Source organism: Oncorhynchus masou, chromosome 5 (genome assembly GCF_036934945.1).
Source record: "Oncorhynchus masou masou isolate Uvic2021 chromosome 5, UVic_Omas_1.1, whole genome shotgun sequence".
Lineage (NCBI taxonomy): Eukaryota > Metazoa > Chordata > Actinopteri > Salmoniformes > Salmonidae > Oncorhynchus > Oncorhynchus masou.
In genome coordinates, this window is record NC_088216.1 from 52,409,037 (window position 1) to 52,431,142 (window position 22,106).

General features: G+C 41.9%; 1 protein-coding gene across 1 annotated transcript; it reads right to left on the reverse strand.

Annotated features, from left to right (window-relative positions):
• Positions 1-6,142: 6,142 nt before the first annotated feature.
• Positions 6,143-17,562, reverse strand: LOC135539808 (voltage-gated hydrogen channel 1-like). Its single transcript, XM_064965941.1, has 6 exons — positions 17,382-17,562; positions 9,624-9,849; positions 9,255-9,359; positions 8,703-8,934; positions 8,383-8,495; positions 6,143-8,241 (listed from the first exon to the last, which is right to left on the reverse strand). Exons 2-6 carry the CDS (start codon positions 9,798-9,800, stop codon positions 8,185-8,187), a joined length of 684 nt encoding a protein of 227 aa, XP_064822013.1. The 5' UTR covers positions 9,801-9,849; positions 17,382-17,562; the 3' UTR covers positions 6,143-8,184.
• Between the last annotated feature and the right edge of the window lie 4,544 nt (positions 17,563-22,106).

Here is a 22,106-nt window from a genome sequence, read left to right on the forward strand (position 1 = left end):
TATTTCTTTTCTCTCCTCCTCATAGGTGCCAAGCATCATTCCCCAATCAGTCATCAATCAGTCGCTAATCAGAAGACACACCTCCTCCTGTTTCCAATACCCTATCACATTCCCTTTCCCTTGGTTTAAAAATCCTGTCTGTTGTTTGCTCGAGAGCTCAATCTCTCTTTCAATGCCATGTCTGTAGATCTCTTGTTTGGTTTTTGCAACTACATGTCACTTTGTCCCCACCTGTGAGTATTGGTTTTGTTATGGTGTTTGTTTGACGGTGGGAAAAGGGGGTACCAAGATAAGTCGCCCATGGGCATACATTACCCGTAGGAATACTTTGTATAAAAACACTAGTTAGAACTGGGCGGACCACCCACTGTATTTCTATTTATGTTAGTTAGTTAGTTAGCTGTTGGTGAAGTAAGCTAGTCTAGCTTAGGGGTCTTTTTGGATACCTATTATTTCTTTCCTTGGGTCCAGAAAAGGCCCCTTTTCCTGCTCCCCCCATTACCATGTGTTTTCCAATAAACCCTGAGGGTTTGACGGTAATTTAGTTGTCTGTGGTTATTTCGTTCTCACTCTTACTTTTTCACTATTATAATTTGCATGAGTCATGTTACGCGTCTCGTTACCATCCCCCCTAGACTGTCGGGCCAAAGGGATTCGTAACAGATGCCAAGGAACTTGAAGCTCTCAACCTGCTCCACTACAGCCCATTCGATGAGAATGGGGGCATGCTCGGTCCTCCTTTTCCTGTAGTCCACAGTCATCTCATTTGTCTTGATCACATTGAGGGAGAGGTTGTTGTCCTTGCACCACATGGTCAGGTCTCTGACCTCCTCCCTATAGGCTGTCTCATTGTTGCGGGTGATCAGGCCTACCACTGTTGTACATCAGCAAACTTCATGATGGTGTTGGAGTTGTGCCTGGCCGTGCAGTCATGAGTGAACAGGGAGTACAGGAGGGGACTGAGCATGCACCCCTGAGGGGCCCCCGTGTTGAGGATCAGCATGGCGGATGTGTTATTACCTACCCTTACCACCTGGGGTCGGCCCATCAGGAAGTCCGGAATCCAGTTGCAGAGGGAGGTGTTTAGTCCCAGAGAGCTTAGCAATGAGCTTTGAGGGCACTATGGTGTTGAACGCTGAGCTGTAGTCAATGAACAGCATTCTCACATAGGTGTTCTTTTTGTCCATGTGTGAAAGGGCAGTGTGGAGTGCAATAGAGATAATGGTGTTGATGTGAGCCATGACCAATCTTTCAAAGCATTTCATGGCTACAGACGTGTGCTGCAGGTCGGTAGTCATTTAGGCAGGTTACAATAGTATTCTTGGTGACAGGGACTATGGTAGTCTGCTTGAAACAGGTTTATATTACAGACTTAGACAGGGAGAGGTTGAAAATGTCAGTGAAGACACTTCCCAGTTGAGTACACTTCCTGGTAATCCGTGTGGCCCTGCGGCCTTGTGATTGTTAACCTGTTTTAAAGGTCTTACTCACATTGGCTACGGAGGCTACGGTGTTTACAGGTTAGTTATGTGGTCACTAGTAATGAGCTGGTCAACTGTTTGTTCACCCTACTGAAATTGCTAATAACCCATCCGTAACTGCCCAACTATATGATAAAGTGAAAATCTGAGGGCTGCACCCAACCCTAACCTGCGCTGTAGGCTATACAGTCAGATATGACAGAAATATTTTTTTACAGGGGGTGCCTGATTTAGACATGTTTCTGCTTATAATTTCAGACATTTTGGAAGGCTATTTTGGTAGTCTTGTTAGTCAACTTGTTGTCAGGACTTCTAAAAGTAGTGGGTGGAGGAGTCAGGCGCAGAGAGCAGGGTAGTTAGATACGTGGATATATTTATTCCCAAAACAACAGAGTATCGGTCAATGCCACAAACACGGGCGTTAAAAGACCCAGTCCAAAACAAACAGGATGAAACGGTTCGGGAAATAAAATCCACAAAAATCACACACACACCAATAACAGAAAAACAAGCCCGCACAAAAGCCGGCGGGCCTACCAGGTTTAAATAGCCCAAAACTAAAACCTAAACAAGAAACAGGTGCAACTAATCAGACAACACTAAATGAAACAGAAAAGGGGATCGGTGGCAGCTCGTCGGCCGGCGACGACGACTGCCGAGTGCCGCCCGAACAGGAAGAGGCACCATCTTCGGCGGGATTCGTGACACTTGTGTATAATTAGATACATACAACTTCTCTGTCATTACAGTACATTGCACTAAAAGACAAAATATACTCTCGCTCACCAGAATGTCGTAAATTATAGAATGAATGCTTCACTTTAGTTAAACATTTCTCTGTTATCTCTGCTTCTTTCGCTGAGCTTTTTTTTGTTGGTACATTTCCAAATTACATTTGTTTAACTGGTTGTAAGGGAATAGAAAGCTAATGACCCAACATGTTGCTGGTTTCTGATAAGATTTCAGAATGAACCTGGAAGAATCCATTGAAGGGTTTAGGTAAACTGTCTGGGAGGTATGAATATTTATAGATGCAAGTGCACAGTTGGTGTACATTAATGTCATAAATAGACAAGATATTGGGATTCTTAAACAAAGGTACAGATGGAGCCAGGTAATTAGAGGAGGTGGCTAGTCCTGCAAATGTATTTTGCATGATTAATAATTTGTGTAGGTTGGAGGCATGTGTTCTGGCTCAGACAATATTTATTGTAAATGAGATATGAGTAAATTAAGCAATAATATAGAGTTAGGAAGCAAGCCTAATGAACCAAACCACTCATCTTTCTGATGATACCAACACATTTCATCACTTTGTTGCAGACAAATTTAATCTTTCCCGGATAACTTTTCATTAATTACAACTCTGAGGAATCTAGTGGATGTGACTTGTTCCATTACATTTCCACCAATTGAGATTCTGGCTCTTTTAAACTTTAATTATTAATTTTTACAATATTTCTTATTCTTACAAGTGAATACAATGAAGTTGGATTTTTAACATTTTAAAGATCATTTTGTTTATCTGGAATCATTCACAAAATGTGTCCATGCCTGAGTTGGCTTCATTAGTGAATAAATATTATTGTGTGATAAAATCAAATTGCTATCATCAGCAAAGAGAATGGGAAGTACGGTAGAAGACGGCACCAAGGTCATTGATATATATTAGGAATAACAAAGGTCCAATTATCGAACCCTGTGGCACGACACAGGATATCTTGGCCCTGGAAGATGCACAGCCGTTTGCATAAATAAACTATAGAACCAATTATATGTATAATCATGAAAACGTAATATTTCATGATCAACTGTGTCAAATGCTTTGGATAATACTACCAAATACTAATTGAGTGTATGTAAACTTCTGACCCACTGGGAATGTGATGAAATAAATAATTCTCTCTACTATTATTCTGACATTTCACATTCTTAAAATAATGTGGTGATCCTAACTGACCTAAGACATGGAATTTTTACTCTGATTAAATGTCAGGAATTGTGAAAAACGGAGTTTAAATGTATTTGGCTAAGGTGTACGTAAACTTCCGACTTCAACTGTATCATTTCACTTTGACATTATGGGGTATTGTGTGTAGGCCAGTGACCCCAAAAAATCTAAATTGAATCCATTTTAAATTCCGTAACACTGCAAAATGTTGCAAAATGAAATGGATGTGAATACTTTCTGAAGGCACTGTAGATGTTGCTGTTATCCCATATACAGTGGTTAAGTTGTACTTTCTTTGTTTATAAAGCATAATGGTAACTTGAAAAAAAGCTTGTTTTCAATGAGATACTGAGACAACGACCATTACATTAAACATACACCAATGATAACACTAAGTAATAGATGAACCCTATCAGTCCCTAGAACCCAGCAAAAATGTATTTATCTGCATGTCCAGCCCTTGTATTTAGCCTCACAATGAAATGTTTTACCATTTTCTGTTCAGGACAACCAACACACAACAATTTTACATAAACAGTTGCTTCCATGAGTTTTAATGCTTGGATTTGAGATGCCCAATGGAATATTGATTGGACCACATTGTTTGTATAGTGCTCTTTATAAAAACATTTGTCACTAAGTGCTTAAAAACAACCCTTAGCAAACACATCAATCTAACTTTATCAGCTTGTATTTGTTTAACACTTTTTACTAGTGCTTAAAAGCAACCACAGCACACATCACTGCTAAGTGCCTGACTTATTGGTCGTAGGTCGCTATGGAAAAGTGTCTGCTAAATGACCGTAATGTAAATGTAGTCCAAAGTCATTATTTACCCTGTCATGGAACAATAGATTCCATAGAGATTGTAAGCTACTGATAAAGCCTTGATAGATTCCCTCCAATCAACAGTAGCTGCATTGTCTTAAACATATTGTCAAGTGATGGCACAATAGAGTCCATCTTCCAGACCTCTGGTCAGTGTCATGACACCTTTATGTAACACCCTACATATGTTTTATTGCCAGTTTTCCTTTTCCTCGGGCGTTACTCTCTGGAGGCAGCCATGTCATGTGAGTCACCAGCTCCATGACCTTCTTACTTGTCTGCAGCCACCCGGCCGGACTACAAGGCCTGGCCCACTATCATCGCCAAGCTGCCTTACGACTTCTTCCCTTTTGTGTAAACGACCAATAGACGGAAGAGAGGGCAGGTACGGTGTATTCGGAAAGTATTCAGACCCCTTCCCCAGGTTACAGCCTTATTCAAAAATATATATATTTAAATATTCAAATCTACACACAATACCCAATAATGATTAAGTGAAAACAGGTTTTTAAAAGATGTTTAAAAATAAAAAACAGAAATACCTGATTTACATAATTATTTAGACTCTTTGCTATGAGACTCGAAATTTAGCTCAGGTGCATCTTGTTTCCATTGATCATCCTTGATGTTTATACAACTTGATTGGAGTCCACCTGTGGTAAATTCAATTGATATTATTTGGAAAGGCACTCACCTGTCTATATAAAAAGATACCACAGTTGACAGTGCATGTCAGAGCGAAAAGCAAGCCATGAGGTCGAAGGAATTGTCCGTAAAGCTCCAAGACAGGATTGTGTTGAGGCACAGATCTAGGGAAGGGTACCAAAAAATGTCTGCAGCATTGAAGGTCCCCAAGAACAGTGACCTCCATCATTCTTAAATGGAAGAAGTTTGGAAGCACCAAGACCCTTCCTAGAGCTGACCGCCCAGCCAAATTCAGCAATCGATGGAGAAAGGCCTTGGTCAGGGAGGTGACCAAGAACCCGATGGTTCCCGAGTTCCTCTGTGGAGATGGGAGAATCTTCCAGGTCAGCCATCTCTTGCAGCACTTCACCAATCATGCCTTTCTGGTGGAGTGGCCAGACGGAAGCCAATCCTCAGTAAAATGCACATGACAGCCTGCTTGGAGTTTCCTAAAAGGCACCTAAAGGACTCTCAGACCATGATAAAAAAGATTCTCTGGTCTGATAAACCAGGATTGAACTCTTTGGCATGAATACCAAGCATCACGTCTGGGGGAAGCCTGGCACCATCCCTATGGTGCAGCATGGTGGTGGCAGCATCATACTGTTGGGATGTTTTTCTGTGGCAGGGACTGGGAGACGAGTCCGGATCGAGAGAAAGATGAACGGAGCAAAGTACAGAGATCCTTGATGAAAACCTGCTCCAGAGCGCTCATGACCTCAGACTGGTGAGACGGTTCACCTTCCAACAGGACAACGACTAAGCACACAGCCCAAGACAACGCAGGAGTGGCTTCGGGAAAAGTCTTTGAATGTCCTTGAGTGGCCGAGCCAGAGCCCAAACTTAAACCCGAACAAACATCTCGAGATCCAAAAATAGCTGTGCAGCGACGCTCCCCATCCAACCTGACGGAGCTTGAGAGGGTCTGCAAAGTGGAATGGGAGAAACTCCCCAAATACAGGTGTGCCAAGCTTGCAGCATCATACCCAAGAAGACTTGAGGCTGTAATCCCTGCCAGAGGTGCTTCAACAAAGTACTGAGTAAAGGGTCTGAATACTTATGTAAATTCTGTTAGCAAATACCTTCATTTGTACATAGTTAAACTTTTTTTCTAATAACATTTCATCTTTTCAGTGATTCATACTTGTATTGTCTTTACATAGCAGGCAACAGTGGTATTCAGAAAAACAGCCAGATGCTACATTCATCACAGGGTCTTATTTACAACCAATTAGATGACAATTAATTTCTTATTTGAATACAGGCATAGCACATACAAATCCATACATTTTGATACAAATATCAAATGTAACTTTGTATTGCAAAGCAGGATACTGGCATATGATATGAATCCTACTAATCAATTAAATGTTATCAGCTTTTAAAATTAGCTTGAATATGCAGATCATGGTTGGAAGGTTGACCTAACATTTGCTCATGATGTGGAATCCACAGTTGAAGTCAGAAGTTTACATACACTTAGGTTGGAGTCATTAAACTTGTTTTTCAACCAGTCCACATATTTCTTGTTAACAAACTATAGTTTTAGCAAGTCGGTTAGAACATCTACTTTGCATGACACAAGTCATTTTCCAACAACTGTTTACAGATTCCTTCACTTACAATTCACTGTATCACAATTCCAGTGGGTCAGAAGTTTACATACACTAAGTTGACTGTGCCTTTAAACAGCTTGGAAAATTACAGAAAATGTCATGGCTATAGAAGCTTTTGATAAATGATGTCAATTAGCCTGAGTCAATTGGAAGGGTACCTGTGGATGTATTTCAAGGCCTATCTTCAAACTCCGTGCCTCTTTGCTTGACATCATGGGAAAATCAAAAGAAATCAGCCAAGACCTCCACAAGTCTGGTTCATCCTTGTGAGCAATTTCCAAACGCGTGACGGTACCACGTTCATCTGTACAAACAATACCGCTCAGGAAGGAGACGTGTTCTGTCTCCTAGAGAAGAACATACTTTAGTGCGAAAAGTGCAAATCAATCCCAGAACAGCAAAGGACCTTGTGAAGATGCTGGAGGAAACAGGTACAAAAGTATCTATATCCACAGTAAAATGAGTCCTATAGCAAGGAAGCAGCCACTGCTCCAAAACCACCATAAAAACGACAGACTACGGTATGCAAATGCACATGGGGACAAATATTGTACTTTTTGGAGAAATGTCCTCTGGTCTGATGAAACAAAAATAGAACTGTTTGGCCATAATGACCATTGTTATGTTTGGAGGAAAAGGGAGAGGCTTGCAAGCCAAAGAACACCATCCCAACCGTGAAGCATGGGGGTGACAGCATCATGTTGTGGGTGTGCTTTGCTGCAGGAGAGACTGGTGCACTTCACAAAATAGATGGCATCATGAGGAAAGAAAGTTAGGTGGATATATTGAAGCAACATCTCAAGACATCAGTCAGGAAGTTAAAGCTTGGTCGCAAATGGGTCTTCTAAAATGGACAATGACCCCAAGCATGCTTGCAAAATGGCTTAAGGACAACAAAGTCAAGGTATTGGAATGGCCATCACAAAGGACCAGACCTCAATCTTATAGAATATTTGTGGGCAGAACTGAAAAAGCATGTGTCGAGTAAGGAGGCCTACAAACCTGACTCAGTTACACCAGCTCTGTCAGGGGGAATGGGCCAAAATTCACCCAACTTATTGTGGGAAGCTTGTGGAAGGCTTGACCCAAGTTAAACAATTTAAAGGCAATGCTACCAAATACTAATTGAGTGGATGTAAACTTCTGACCCACTGGGAATGTGATGAAAGAAATAAAAGCTTAAATAAATCATTCTCTCTACTATTATTCTGACATTTCACATTCTTAAAATAAAGTGGTGATCCTAACTAACCTAAGACAGGGAATTTTTACTTGGATTAAATGTCAGGAATTGTGAAAAACTAAGTTTAAATGTATTTGGCTAAGGTGTATGTAAACTTTTGACTTCAATTGTCTCTAGCCTGAGCGCCAGTGTGTTATCATACCAACTTATTGGCATGCCAAAGGTTTGGCTTGACAATGACAACAATTGAGTTGGCAAGAGTACAAACAGCTCTAGGACCAGGCTAGTAACTCAGTGTAAGCTCTTGTCATTGTGGAATTACTTACTGAAATGGTGTATGGATGGTGTATGGACCACTTAGAATATAGCCTTGTTTATTGAACAATTCCAATGACACTATAAGTGGATAATGAAAAACGGCATCCTGTTCCTCTTCCTGCATCAGAACTCAATTTTATGCTGTCGGAGGATAGCTTGTAGTTTACTGTTCTCCTTTTCCTAAAAAAAGAGGGAAAGAGATTGAAGGGTGGGTTAAAACCGGGTTTGTTGACTGATGCTCTTCATAAGATGTAGAATCTAAACGCCTTAACAGGTCTCGGGCAGGTGGTGTTTTGGGTTCCCAGGGGCTGCCCAACTCACCATCTTGCCATTGTGCTCTTGTAGGTCGTTAACTTGCTGGACCAGGTGATCGTTGCTCTCCTTCAGCTTTTGAACTTCGCGATCGGCCCTTGACTTCACAGACACCAGGATCCCTGGGTGGTGGAAGAAAACATGTCATGTTGGACACAAACCCATTCTGTGACATTGGTGACCTAGCTAGCTACTGTATGTGACATAAAAGGTTGTGTTCATTAGGGCAAGCTTTAACATGTTTCACAATGGAAACCTTAAAATTTGTGTTTGTTATTGGGCATGTCCAGGTAGTACCTAATGAACACGACCAGTGGGGGATCTCTCACCGTTGACGATCCTGGCCACCCTCCAGAGCCTGAGGAGGATCAGGAGGCCCATGCCGTCAAAGGCATCTTCACTGGCGATATACACAATGTCCAGGATGAAGGACACAATCACCACCAGCCCGTCAAACACCTCAAACTTGTGATGGAAGAACTCCAGCCGGTAGGCAAAGAGCTTTCCAGCCAGCTCCACCATGAAGAAGGTGAGAAGAGCCAGACTCAGGTAGTGGAAGACCTGGTGAAGAGGGAAAGGACAGAGGAGGAGTTGTAAGAAGGTTTGGGTCACGCATTTCTTGATCCGTGTGCTAAATGGCAACCTATTCCCTATATTTAACTAGGCAAGTCAGTTAAGAACACATTCTTATTTTACGACAGCCTACCCCGGAACTTTCCCCTAACCCGGATGCCGCTGGGCTGATTGTGCGCGGCCCTATGGGACTCCCAATCCCGGCCAGTTGTCATACAGCCCGGAATCGAACCAGGGTATGTAGTGACGCCTCTAGCACCGAGATGCACTGCCTTAGACTGCTACGCCACTCGGTGGACATATCTCACCTGAGGGGCAACGTGCCCATGCTCCAACTTGATGATTGACAGGTCGATCAGTAGCTCGCCCAGCACAAAGAATGCATCCAGGATGACCAGGCATACCACAGCTATCTAAACCAAAAGGCAAACACTCAACATCAAAGACCAACACCATAGCAATCCAAACCACAGTGAAACACCCAACATCAGTAAAGACCAACCTTCTGACAATGTACAACAAGAGAAGAAGAGTGAATTTACTGTCACATTTGCAGCCTAGACTGAGAAACACACATTCCCCATCCACAGTAGACATTTGATTTGAGCAAAGGTAACATTGACTAACTGTGTTGGATAGATAGTATGTGCATTGCCTACTCCACTCATATTCCATACCTGGAATCTGTCTGAGCTGTAGAGTCTCTTCAGGGAGTCTCTGAAGGTGACTTGCCCGTGGGGCAGCTGTCCTGTGGCTGGTCCAGTCTCCTCTCTAGCCTCATGCAGCCCCTCGTTGTGCCAATGGGCTGTGTGGTCATCACCCACCGTGGTGAAATGCCTCAGGTACTTGGACATGGTGCTGCACGGGGGTGGGGTGGCCCACCACAAAGAGACTGTGGTTTTCCTGGTTAGAAGTTAACTGAATGTTAAATGCCAAAGCTATCAAATGTCACAAGTTTGTCTGAAGTACAATAACTCAATAGCCCTAGTGTTTGTCTAAGGTTTTCATTTCCTAACATTGACATTGTTAGTTTAACCAATTTAATAGCATTAACAAGGTTCATATCATCCCCAACATGTTGATTAGGCATTGGGATACATATTGTAACCCTCAAATTTTCATATACACAAAGAATAGACAGCCTATTGCAACTTATGACCGACTGCTCTAACAGTAATTCATTGTACTGTACAATACGAGTATACTTCTACTTTTAAACATAACAAAAGCATGCAAGATGTCAACAAACCAAACCCTTTGACTCAAGATGGAAGTGAACTAGCATAGGCCAACCTGTTGAATTTCCTAAGAAAATCTAGACTAATAGATTTGATCATTACAATAAATAATTGTTGTATTTATTTTGTTGTCAAGATTTAGATGCACTATTGTAAAGTGGCTGTTCCACTGGATGTCAGAAGGTGAATTCACTAAATGACTTAAATGTAAATGTAATGTAATTTGTTGTCAAAAAGCTTTAAGACATTTAGTGATAATGGTCAACAAATAGTTTTAACAATGTAACAAGTGTAAAATAGTAGGCTAATAATAAGCATATGTCAACAATTCTATAGCCTGGTCCAAGATCTAGGAGAGGGGGTGACCTCGACAATTAATTGTTAAAACGAGAGGCTGCCTGGATCTTTAATTTAAAGACCTTTGGTCTCAACATAGACTTTGATCTGAAGCCATTTTTGTGATTGTTGTCATTTTGCTATTCATTGTAAATGTTTTTAAGCTTATGTAGCCAAATTGTATCTATGATCGTACGCTATCCATTTATGTTTTTAATATGCTATTTTATAATATCAGAATTAACCAAGCCACACCCGGCCATGATTACAGACACCTGTGTGTGTCTTTTGACACTATATAAATGAGTCACCCCCACAATGTTTGTCATTGTACCCTGATGAAGACAGCTTGTCTGTCGAAATGTTGGACATAAACATTTCTGAATTTGAGCTCCTAGTGTGTGTGGCTCTCCTTTATTTTCCAAGGTCTGTTTGTGTCATGTCAACTCCTTGTCATGCCAGAGCCGTATACTACGAATCAAATCAAATTGTATTTGTTATATGCGCCGAATACAACTGGTGTAGTCTTTACCGTGATATGCTTGCTTACGAGCCTTTCCCAACGATGCAGTTTAAAAATAATAAATTGTAACACAAGAGGAATATAATACACAAGAATGGAGCTATAGGGGCCTCCCGGGTGGCGCAGTGGTGAAGGGCGCTGTACTGCAGCGCCAGCTGTGCCATCAGAGACTCTGGGTTCGCGCCCAGGCTCTGTCGTAACCGGCCGCGACTGGGAGGTCCGTGGGGCGACACACAATTGGCCTAGCGTCGTCCGGGTTAGGGAAGGCTTGGTTGGTAGGGATGCCCTTGTCTCATCGCGCACCAGCGACTCCTGTGGCGGGACGGGCGCAGTGCGCGCTAACCAAGGTTGCCAGGTACACGGTGTTTCCTCCGGCACAGGCTTCCGGGTTGGATGTGCGCTGTGTTAAGAAGCAGTGCGGCTGGTTGGGTTGTGTATCGGAGGACGCATGACTTTCAACCTTCGTCTCTCCCGAGCCCGTACGGGAGTTGTAGCGATGAGACAAGATAGTAGCTACTACAACAATTGGATACCACAAAATTGGGGAGAAAAAGGGGTAAAAAAAGGTTAAAAAATAATAATAATGGAGCTATATACAGGGGGTACCAGGTCAAGGTGCAGAGGTACGAGTTATTTTAGGTAGATTTACAGCTGTAATCGCAGCAAAAGGTGGCGCTACAAAGTATTAACTTAAGGGGGCTGAATAATTTGAAGCCTGAAATGTGGCAAAAGGTTGCAAAGTTCAAGGGGGCCGAATACTTTCGCAAGGCAGCACTGATATATATATATATATATATATATATATATATATATATATACACACACACACACACACAACACACACACACACACACCGAGTGTACAAAACATTAAGTACACCTGGTCTTTCCTTGACAGACTGACCAGGTGAAAGTTATGATCCCTTACTCGATGTCACTTCAAAATCAGTGTAGATGGAGGGCAGGAGACAGGTTAAAGAAGGACTTTTAAGCCTTGAGAAAATTGAGACATGGATTGTGTATGTGTGCCATTCAGAGGGTGAATGGGCAAGACAAAAGATTGACGTGCTTTTGAACGGCTTATGGTAGTAGGTGCGATGCGCGCCGGTTTGTGTCAAGAACTGCAATGCTGCTGGGTTTTTCACGCTCAACTGTTTCCCATGTGCATCAAGAATGGTTCACCAACCAAGGACATCCAACCAACTTGACATAACTGTGGGTATCATTTAAGTCAACATGGGTCAGCATCCCTGTGGAACGCTTTAGACACCTTGTAGAGATTGCCCTGATGAATTGAGGCTGTTCTGAGGGGGGTGCAACTCAATTTATAATTTTGCCATTTAGCAGAGCGACTGACAGTTAATACAACCATCTTAAGATAGCTAGGTGGGACAACCACATATCACAGGCATAGAAAGTACACTTCAGTAGAGTCAGAGCTATACTGAACAAAAATATAAACACAACATGCAACAAATAAATTCATTAGGCCCTAATCTATGGATTTCACATGATTGGGCAGGGGCACAGCCATGATATGCCACACCTGTCAGGTGGATAGATTATCTTGGCAAAGGATAAATTCTCACCAACAGGGATGTGAACACCATTTGAGAGGAATAAGTGTTTTGAGCATATGGAACATTTCTGGGATATTTTATTTCAGCTCAAGAAACATGGGACCAACACTTTACATGTTGCGTTCATATTTTTGGTCAGCGTAGTTGGGAGTGCAAGTGCTGGTTCAGGTTTTATTTAGTATTTTATTAGGAAGTGTTCTTGTACACCCCCCCTCCAGTGTATAGTTTAGTGAGTGTGCGTAGGGTCATTGCAAGATAGGGTCAGTGCAGATAGGGTAACCATTAATTAACTGACTATTTAGCAGTCTAATGGCTTGGGGGTAGAAGCTGTCTCGGAGCCTGTTAGTCAGAAAGCCAATGCTCCGGTACTGTTTGCCAGACAGTAGCAGATTGAACAGTCTATAGCTTGGGTGGCTGGAGTCTTTTCCAAACCTTCCACTGACACTACCTGATATAGAGGTCCTGAATGGCAGCGAGCTCGGCCACAGTGATGTACCCCACAAGGAGTTTCTTCACAGCCCACAAGTCCAGAACAGACTCCGGGAAACACACAGTACTATCCATGACTACATGGAACTCCATTCAACATCAAGTAACTCATGCAAGCGGTAAAACCAGTTTTTTTTTTAAACAGAGGAAAACTACATCTTACGGAACAACGTGGACTGTGAAGAGACAGACACATACTCACACACGCACTCTACATACGTGAATATGAATATTGTTTTATGGTGGTATTGTACATTTTGTGCTGTGGATATGTAGCGGTGGGGTAATGTGATATACTGCTTTATTTGTTGTTTGTGGGACACTCAAATCAGTATATGTTATATTTGGTTACATAACACAAATGCGGAGAGAGTCCAAAAAGAGAACACAGAAAGAAAGCAGTTGTATAAAACAACGGTCTGTGGATTACATCTTCAAACTAAGGTCAACCATGTCATCCATGATAGAGGGAGAAGCAGTCATCCATATATATGGTTAAGAGTCTAGCTAGGTTTTCATTGCAAGTTAAAGCGTACTGTTATCTAGTTAGCTAACATTAGCTGGCTGGCTCACTAGCTAACGTTACGTGTATGATATGGGTAGGAGCTCTAGAAAGTGGCCCCATTTCCTGAGTTGGATGACTGTTCAAAGATTTTTCTGATTGTTTTGAACGCGACACTAGAGTTGGGATTATTGTTCATTGTTTAGCTAGCTAGCTAGTTAGCTACATGTCTAAATAAAAGACTCCACTATAAAAGTAACCATTTCACTGTACCGTTTACACCTTCTGTATCCTGTGCATGTGACAAATAAACTTAGATTTGATATAGTGTGTGTTTTCCAGAGACGGTAATGTAATGTGAAGAACCACATAACCTGCACCAAAGTCAAATTAGGATATAGGCCAAGGACTAGATCAAGTTGAATTTTATTTTTTACTTTGACCTTTTTCTCCCCAGTCTTGTCTCATCTCTGCCACTCCCGTACGGACTCAGGGGAGGCGAAGGTCGAGAGCCATCCGTCCTCCGAAACACGACCCAACCAAGCCGCGCTGCTTCTTGACACAATGCCTGCTTAACCCAGAAGCCAGCCACACCAATGTGTCGGAGGAAACACTGTACACCTGGCGACTGTGTCAGCATGCTTGCCCCCGGCCCGCGACAGGAGTCGCTAGAGCACGACGGGACAAGGACATCCCAACCCTCCCCTAACCTGGACGACGCTGAGCAAATTGTGCGCCGTCCCATGGGTCTCCCAGTCGCAGCCTGCTGCGACAGAGCCTGTACTCGAACCAGGCCATTTTCTCAACAGTAGGGTTACAAGTTTACTTTGTAATTGTTCCTCAACTGCAGTGTACCATACCATTTTCTGGCTCAGAGTCTCTAATTTTAACCAATGTAAAAAACTAAATGTAAAATTTTGCTACATAGGATCGAATACAGGTGGTGGGTCATAAATTGTTAATACCTATCACATTACACATTTAGTAATGACAGCATTTGCTTTCCAAACTACGTTATTCACAAGATTGTATTTTGAAATTTGCAAAAGCCAAACACAGCTGCAACCAACCATAGACATACTCTATAATCCATTGATGGCCGTTTCCATTCAAGTTAAGACTGGCAGCCACTGCTAGGGCATTCATTTTAAAGTCAAATTGAGATTCCAAAACCCTTCTATGGATGGTATGTCTATGGCCACAATGCAACAAGCTGTTCCAATAAGTATTAAAATAAAGCCTACTTTCTGATGAATTTGCAAGATAACTTGTATTTCATTTTGACACAAATGAAAATGTGGCACGGACTTGTCCCATGGGTTGATGTTCCTGCATTCCACTAGCTCCAGGGTTTCCCAAACTCGGTCCTCGGGACCACAAGGGGTGTATGTTTGGTTTTTGCCCTAGCACCACAAAACTGATTCAAATAAATCAACTAATCATCAAGCTTTGATAATTTGAATCAGCTGTGTAGTGTTAGGGCAAAAACCAAAATGTGCACAGAGTTTGGGAAATGCTGCTAGCCATTTGCAACATGCACGCACAGTAAAAAGTGTGCTTGTGGCAGGTGGACGCAAGTATGGGGAACTGCATAGGCCTACTTGGGGTGTGTCTGAAAGTGAACATTGCGAAACAAGTGGGATCATCAATACCAGTGGGTGTGTGTCGAAACCTAACAGTATTTTAGCTAAGCCAGTTAGGCAGAGTAGGATCATTAAGGTGGAAGGTTAGAAACAAACATAGCAGGTTAGGAGAATAAACGTAGCAGGTTCAAATCAAAGTTTATTGGTCGCGTACAGAGGTATGCAGATAACCCAGGTGCAGCGAAATGTTTGTTTCTATCCTGAATAAAAAATATAAAAACGCAACATGCAACAATTTCAAAGATTTTACAGAGTAAATGTTCATAAGGAAATCAGTCGATTTAGGTCCAAATCTATCAATTTCACATGACTGGGAATACAGATATGAATTGGTTGGTCGCAGATACTTATTTTTAAAAGGTAGGGGTGTAGATCAGAAAACCAGTCAGTATCTGGTGTGCAGCGCGATATATCTCCTTCGCATAGAGTTGATCAGGCTGTTGATTGTGTGGAATATTGTCCCACTCCTCTTCAATGGCTGTGCGAAGTTGCAGGATATTGTTGGGAACTGGAACACACGTTGATCCAGAGCACACCAAACATGCTCAATGGGTGATGTCTGGTATAGAGGCTATGAAAGAAATGTGACATTTTCAGCTTCTAGGGATTGTGTACAGGTCCTTACAACATGGGGCAGTGCATTATCATGCTGAACCATGAGGTGATGGCGGCGGATTAATGCACGACAATGGGCCTCAGGATCTCATCATGGCATCTTTGTGAATTCAAATTGCCATCAATAAAATGCAATTGTGATTGTTGTCCGTAGCTTATGCCTGCCCATACCATAACCCCACCCCACCATGGGGCACTCTGTTCACAACATTGACATCAGCAAACCGCTAACCCACACGCGGCTTGTGGTTGTGAGGTCGGTTAGACGTACTGCCAAATTCTCTAAAAATGACGTCTTATGGTAGATAAAAACATTCAATTCTCTGGCAACAGCTCTGGTGCAAATTCCTGCAGGCCGCATGCCAGTTGCATGCTCCCTCAAAACTTGATACATCTGCTGCATTGTGTTGTGTGACAAAACTGCACATGTTAAAGTGGCCTTTTTTGTCCCCAGCACAAGGTGCAGGAACACAAGGATTTCGCTACACCAGTAATAACATCTACTAAATGTGTATGCGACCATTACAATTTGATTTATTTGACCTTTGTAACGATCATACTGTTTAATCAGCTTCTTGATATACCACACCTGTCAGGTGGATGGATTAAGTTGGCAAAGAGAAATGCTTTAACAGGGATATAAACAAATGTGAGCACAAAGTTTAAGAGTAATACGTTTTTTGTGCGTTTGGAAAATGTCTGGATGGGCTCTTTTTTTCAGCTCATGAAACATGGGACCCATATTTTACGGTAATATTTGTATTCAGTGGAGGTCCAACACTACAGTAATGCACACAATCAAAAATAAGAAGTTGTTTGTTGTCTAAGTCCCAGCTTTGATGCACCTGTACTGTCTCCGCCTTCTAGGCGGTAGCCGGGTGGGGTGAACAGGCCGTGAATCCGTAGAAAAGCAATATCTACCGTCGTAGTATGGATGAAGCCTGACCTGGAATGTTAAGCTATGTGAACCTGGCTAGTATTATAAAATCCTGAGTAGATCTAGCTTACTTCGTAGTATACCACTCCGGAGTGACAAGGCTTTGACATGATAACACAAACAAATCTGGGACCAGGCGTTCAATTTGAGGCCACACGAGAAATGACACCACTCAGTCCACCGAAGACTGGAATTGCCACTCACTATTGTAAAACCATATAATGTGTTGGCAACAATGTTTCGGGAATACTGAGCGACACTTGCGGGAAACGTCTGATCTACAGCTCAAACCCAGGCATCTTGAGGACAACTCGTGATTTCCTGCTGGTATAAAAAAAAACAGCGCCCGCTCTGCACTTTACACTATGTGCAAATCAACTGAATTAACTGGCATAATACGTCGTTTCTAATTCGTGTCATCCTTGAACTATTTACTTAAGAGTAGCGCCTTAAAATATGTTCATATCCACCAAAGAAATAGCCAGTTCACTAATATAATACCATCTGAGCGACACCAAATCCTATTGCAGTGTAAAGCGATAACCACCTTCAACAAATAAAGTATTTGTTTACCTTAATGTAGACCTAGTGCTTTAATAGTTTATAGTCCCGTTGAAAAGTTGTTGATGTCCTCCGTTTTTCCCATAAAACCTTTGTCCTCAACTCCGCCTCTGTCTCAGAACCAGCACATTCCAAGAGGAACGGCGCCCGTGTAGACGAAAGTTGACTGCATTAAATTTGGAACCGCACCGCCTCCCAGACGTGAGCCTGATATTCAAAGGCTATGTCGGCTCAAAACAAAAGTGATGTAGCCTAATTTACGCACGTGTATTAATGAGTAGGATGTGTTTTTCTTGCAAAGGTGATTGCTTTTGATAAACGCTTTATCTGCCTTCCCAATGAAAACAAGTTTGAAAATGCAAAAATGTATTTTATGGAAAAGAGATGTACGTTTCTGAATGATCACCATGCTGCCTTGTTGACAAATGACGGAGCAGCTCCCAATGACGTGACGTTTTGCAAGTTCAAATCCCCGAGATGACAAGGTACAAATCTGTCGTTCTGCCCCTGAACAGACAGTTAACCCACTGTTCCTAGGCCGTCATTGAAAATAAGAATTTGTTTTTAACTGATTTGCCTAGTTAAATAAAGGAAGAAAAAACAACAACATTCAGGGCAGGTGGGGCAGAGCCACATGTTCTGAGCCCCATATTTTTAGCACAAATATATATATTGGGGGCCTTGCCTGTTTTGCATGTTATTTTGGCATTCATACTGTCACATATCAATTTGCAAACAATGTAAACAATGTAAATATATATATATATATATATATATATATATATATATATATATATATATATATATATATATATATATATATATATATCAGTTAATAAAGCCACATACATACATGGTCTCTTTTTTGTTTTCCTGGGTAAGGCAGCTCCAAAATCCAGGTGTTTCAGCCTAGCTCAGTGCTTTCTGTGGTGGTGGGGCAAGCCAGCAGAAAATACGGAGCCTTGCGCCATGATTGGCTCAGTGTTCTGTCACTCATGGGGACAAAAGTCACCGCCAAGTCTAAGGGGAGAACCTAAACAATTATAGCCCCTTGGGTGCTGCCAAAGAGTTACATTAGAAGTGCACATCTAAGAGGGCTCAAGGTCATTGGCAGCAGACAAAATGATGTCAAATCATGTTATATGTACTGTAGCTTTTAGTTGACTGATCATGTCAACATCATACTTTCTAAATCTTAGCTAGCAGTCATCATCATTAATCAAGTCGACAATCTACTGTCAAATCCCTTTTAATCCTCGTGACATGAAGAGAAATAATGAAGAGAAATTATAGATAAAACGTATCATGTGCTCATTACACAACAAGTAGGAAATCGCAAATTCCCCAATGAGTGATTTAGAAGGAATCAGTGACAGTGGCTGTATGGTCCCAAATCTTTTCCAAGTTTAAAATGATAAACATTCAACATTTGCCATGCTGTCAATGTGCTGCGCTCAAAACAACTGTTAACTCAGAACTGCAAAAACTTGACTTCAGTAAGTTCAAGAAAACTGGGAAGTCAGGAATAAATGAGCTCCCACTGGGAAATATGCTTTGAACGGTCATCCAACTCCGAATTGTAAATCTGTCCTCTTTCTAGGTCTACGACTTGAAGATTAATGACATCATCATGATTCAACCTTGTTTTTTTCTTGATGCTGCTGCATAAATGATGTAATATGCCAGGGAGATATGTATACTGTAGCTAAGAAAGTAATACTAAGTGTATGTTGTGTAGTAAGATGTTAGTAGCTTATGTGCATCACCCTAATAAGGTGGTTTATTTACCCCTCTTAATTTTGCCTGTTGTTCTAACTTGGTGGTCCACATGTAGCCTATAACCTGTTTTAGAGAAATGTAATCATTGAATATTGTAAGAGCTTCCATTGTCTGCTTATATGCCCCCCTTATTTATCCTACCGTGCTGACTTGGGGTACAGGGAGAACACTGTAAGAACGGCCCATGTTCTGAATTCTTTCGCTGTACATTTCAAAAGTGCTAAACAAATAGTTATATTGACTACATCCGTCCTAGCTCGCTCTTGAATGTCTTAATCAAAATTACGGATTGCCTTTTATCCGCTTGTCATCCCCTTATGCCATAGCTTGTACATCTTAATTTTTATTGGAAACCACAATTGTTTAAGCAAGACAGACATATCAACTATGTTTTTTTAAAGGCAGTAAATTAGGCTGAATGAACTGTTTCGCTACCAGACAAGGCTCCACTGATAGCCAGGTTTAGCAGTGGTAAGATGTTGGGACTGCTGTTGGGACAGCTTTATGTAGGCCTTAACAGTTTGTGGGCACTGTTTGTTACCATTATAGTGAAATTCATGTATTGTTTAGTGTTGTGTTGTGTTGTGTAGTGGCTATGCTGGCATGCATCCCACTTTAAAAATGTTTTGCCCTACCAAGATTTACATGCTAAAATCGCAACTGCACATCACTTGCGCTATGCAGTATTTATTTATGTTTTACTGACATATGTTAATGAGTAGCAGGCACTGCAAGAAGCCCCTGGAGTTATGTTGGGATTGGTTGAGATTTCACAATGCAGTGGACTGATCACATCCATTGACCCCTCCCCCACAACACTGGTTAGATGTCAATGTTATCACTCAGCAAAACGCCTCTGAGTCAGTATGGATATTTGGAACTTCTTCCGAAGAGTGGCAAAAAAAGAGCCATTGAATGAGGTGGAGAGGACAGAACAGCCAGAAAGTCAAAGTGCAGCAGCAGCAGAGTGAGCCACAGGTTTGTGCCAAGGATGTATACTGAACAAAAATATAAACTCAGCATGTAAAGTGTTGGTCCCATGCATTTTATCGATGGCAATTTTAATGAGATCCTGAGGCCCATTGTCGGACCATTCATCCGCCGCCATCACCGCATGTTTGAGCATGATAATGCACAGCTTCATGTTGCAATCGTGAGCATGCCCGATTATGAGATGAAATAAAAGATCCCAGAAAATTTCCAGATGCACAAAAAGCTTATTTCTCTCAAATTTTGTGCATTAATTTGTTTACATCCCTGTTTGTGAGCATGTCTCCTTTGCCAAGAGATTCCATCCACCTGACAGATGTGGCATATCAAGAAACTGATTAAACAGCATGATCATTACACAGATGCACCTTGTGCTGGGGGACAATAAAAGGCCACTCTAAAATGTGCAGTTTTGTCACGCAACACAATGCCACAGTACGTCCAACCGGCCTTACAACCGTAAGACCATGTGTAACCACGCCAGCCCAGGACCTCCACCTCCTGCTTCTTCACCTGCTGGATCATCTGAGACCAGCCACATGGACAGCTGATGAAACTGTGGGTTTGCAGAACCGAAGAATCTCTGTCAGTAACCGTCTCAGGGAAGCTCACCTGCATGCTCTTCGTCCTCACCAGGGTCTTGACCTGACTTCAGTTTGGCGTTGTAACTGACTTCAGTGGGCAAATGCTCACCTTCCATGGCCACTGGAACTCTGGAATAGTGTGCTTTTCACGGAAGAATCCCAGTTTCAACTGTACCGGGCAGATGTCAGACAGCGTGCTTGGCGTCATGTGGGTGAGCGGTATGCTGATATCAACGTTGTGTATATAGAGTGTCCCATGGTGGCGGTGTGGGGTTATGGTATGGGCAGGCATAAGCTACGGACAACAATTTTAATGAGATCCTGATGCCCTTTGTGGTGCCATTCATCCGCTGCCGGATGTTTCAGCACGATAACGCACGTCTTCAAGTCGCAAGGATCTGTACACAATTCCTGGAAGCTGACAATTTCCCAGTTCTTCCATGGCCTGCACACTCACCAGACCTGTCACCCATTGAGCATATTTGGGATGCTCTGAATTGACGTGTACGACAGCTTGTCCCAGTTCAGAGTAGGACAACATTCCACAGGCCACAATCAGCAGCCTGATCAAATATATGCATATAGATCAGATGCATATCTAAATTCTCAGTCATGTGAAATCCATATATTAGGTCCAATTGAATTTTTCAATAGACTGAATTCCTTATATGTAAAATCTTAGAACTTGTTGCATGCTGCATTTATAGTTTTGTTCAGTGTATATAAGCTCTGGATTGTTGATTCTATGTATTGGCCATTGAAAGGCTTTGAAGCCACAGGTCGGCCACATTGGCACTACCCAGTAGGAGTGGCTGAATGGAATTCTGCAGTATTTCAATTAAATGTTTTAAGGACAAATTACATTTATTTTTGTTGTTGTAGTGGGGACAGTAAAATTTGTAAACTCAACAAATTATACTTTAAGGGAAGTTTTCATATTGTAAAAATATATATATGTATGTTTAGCTCACATAATATAAGTTCAAAGTATGCATTAAGGTGTTTGTATTATAAAAATGTGTCAAAAACAAATGTAGTCATTTAATAAATGCATTTCTATAGCTTCCAAAATATTTTTTTACGGTGGTGAAGTGCCAAGATGCTAAGTCAAACGACACCGCTGGTTCTGCTCACACTGCCCTACCCTGTGCTCTGACCTCTTTCTCCCCTCTGGGGACAGCAAGGTCATCATGTCAGGTAGTCCTGGGGCTTCGAGAGAGAAGGAGAGAATTGGCACACTGGACAGGGAGAAGTACTCCAGATGAAATCTCGCTTCTTGTGACGGCCTGGCTACGTCCCTTCCGTCTTCAAGAGAGCGAGAGTTGCACCCCTTCTGAAAAAACCTACACTCGATCCCTCCGATCAAATCAAATCAAATTTATTT

What these genes read in the sequence shown, in the direction of transcription:
- LOC135539808 (XM_064965941.1), bottom strand. Translation starts at nt 9,800, where the DNA reads ATGTCCAAGTACCTGAGGCATTTCACCACGGTGGGTGATGACCACACA. An exon ending in ACAGCTCAGACAGATTCCAG is followed by an intron (nt 9,360 to 9,623) that starts GTATGGAATATG and finishes CTTTTGGTTTAG; the next exon opens with ATAGCTGTGGTATGCCTGGT. An exon ending in ATGGGCACGTTGCCCCTCAG is followed by an intron (nt 8,935 to 9,254) that starts GTGAGATATGTC and finishes CCTCTTCACCAG; the next exon opens with GTCTTCCACTACCTGAGTCT.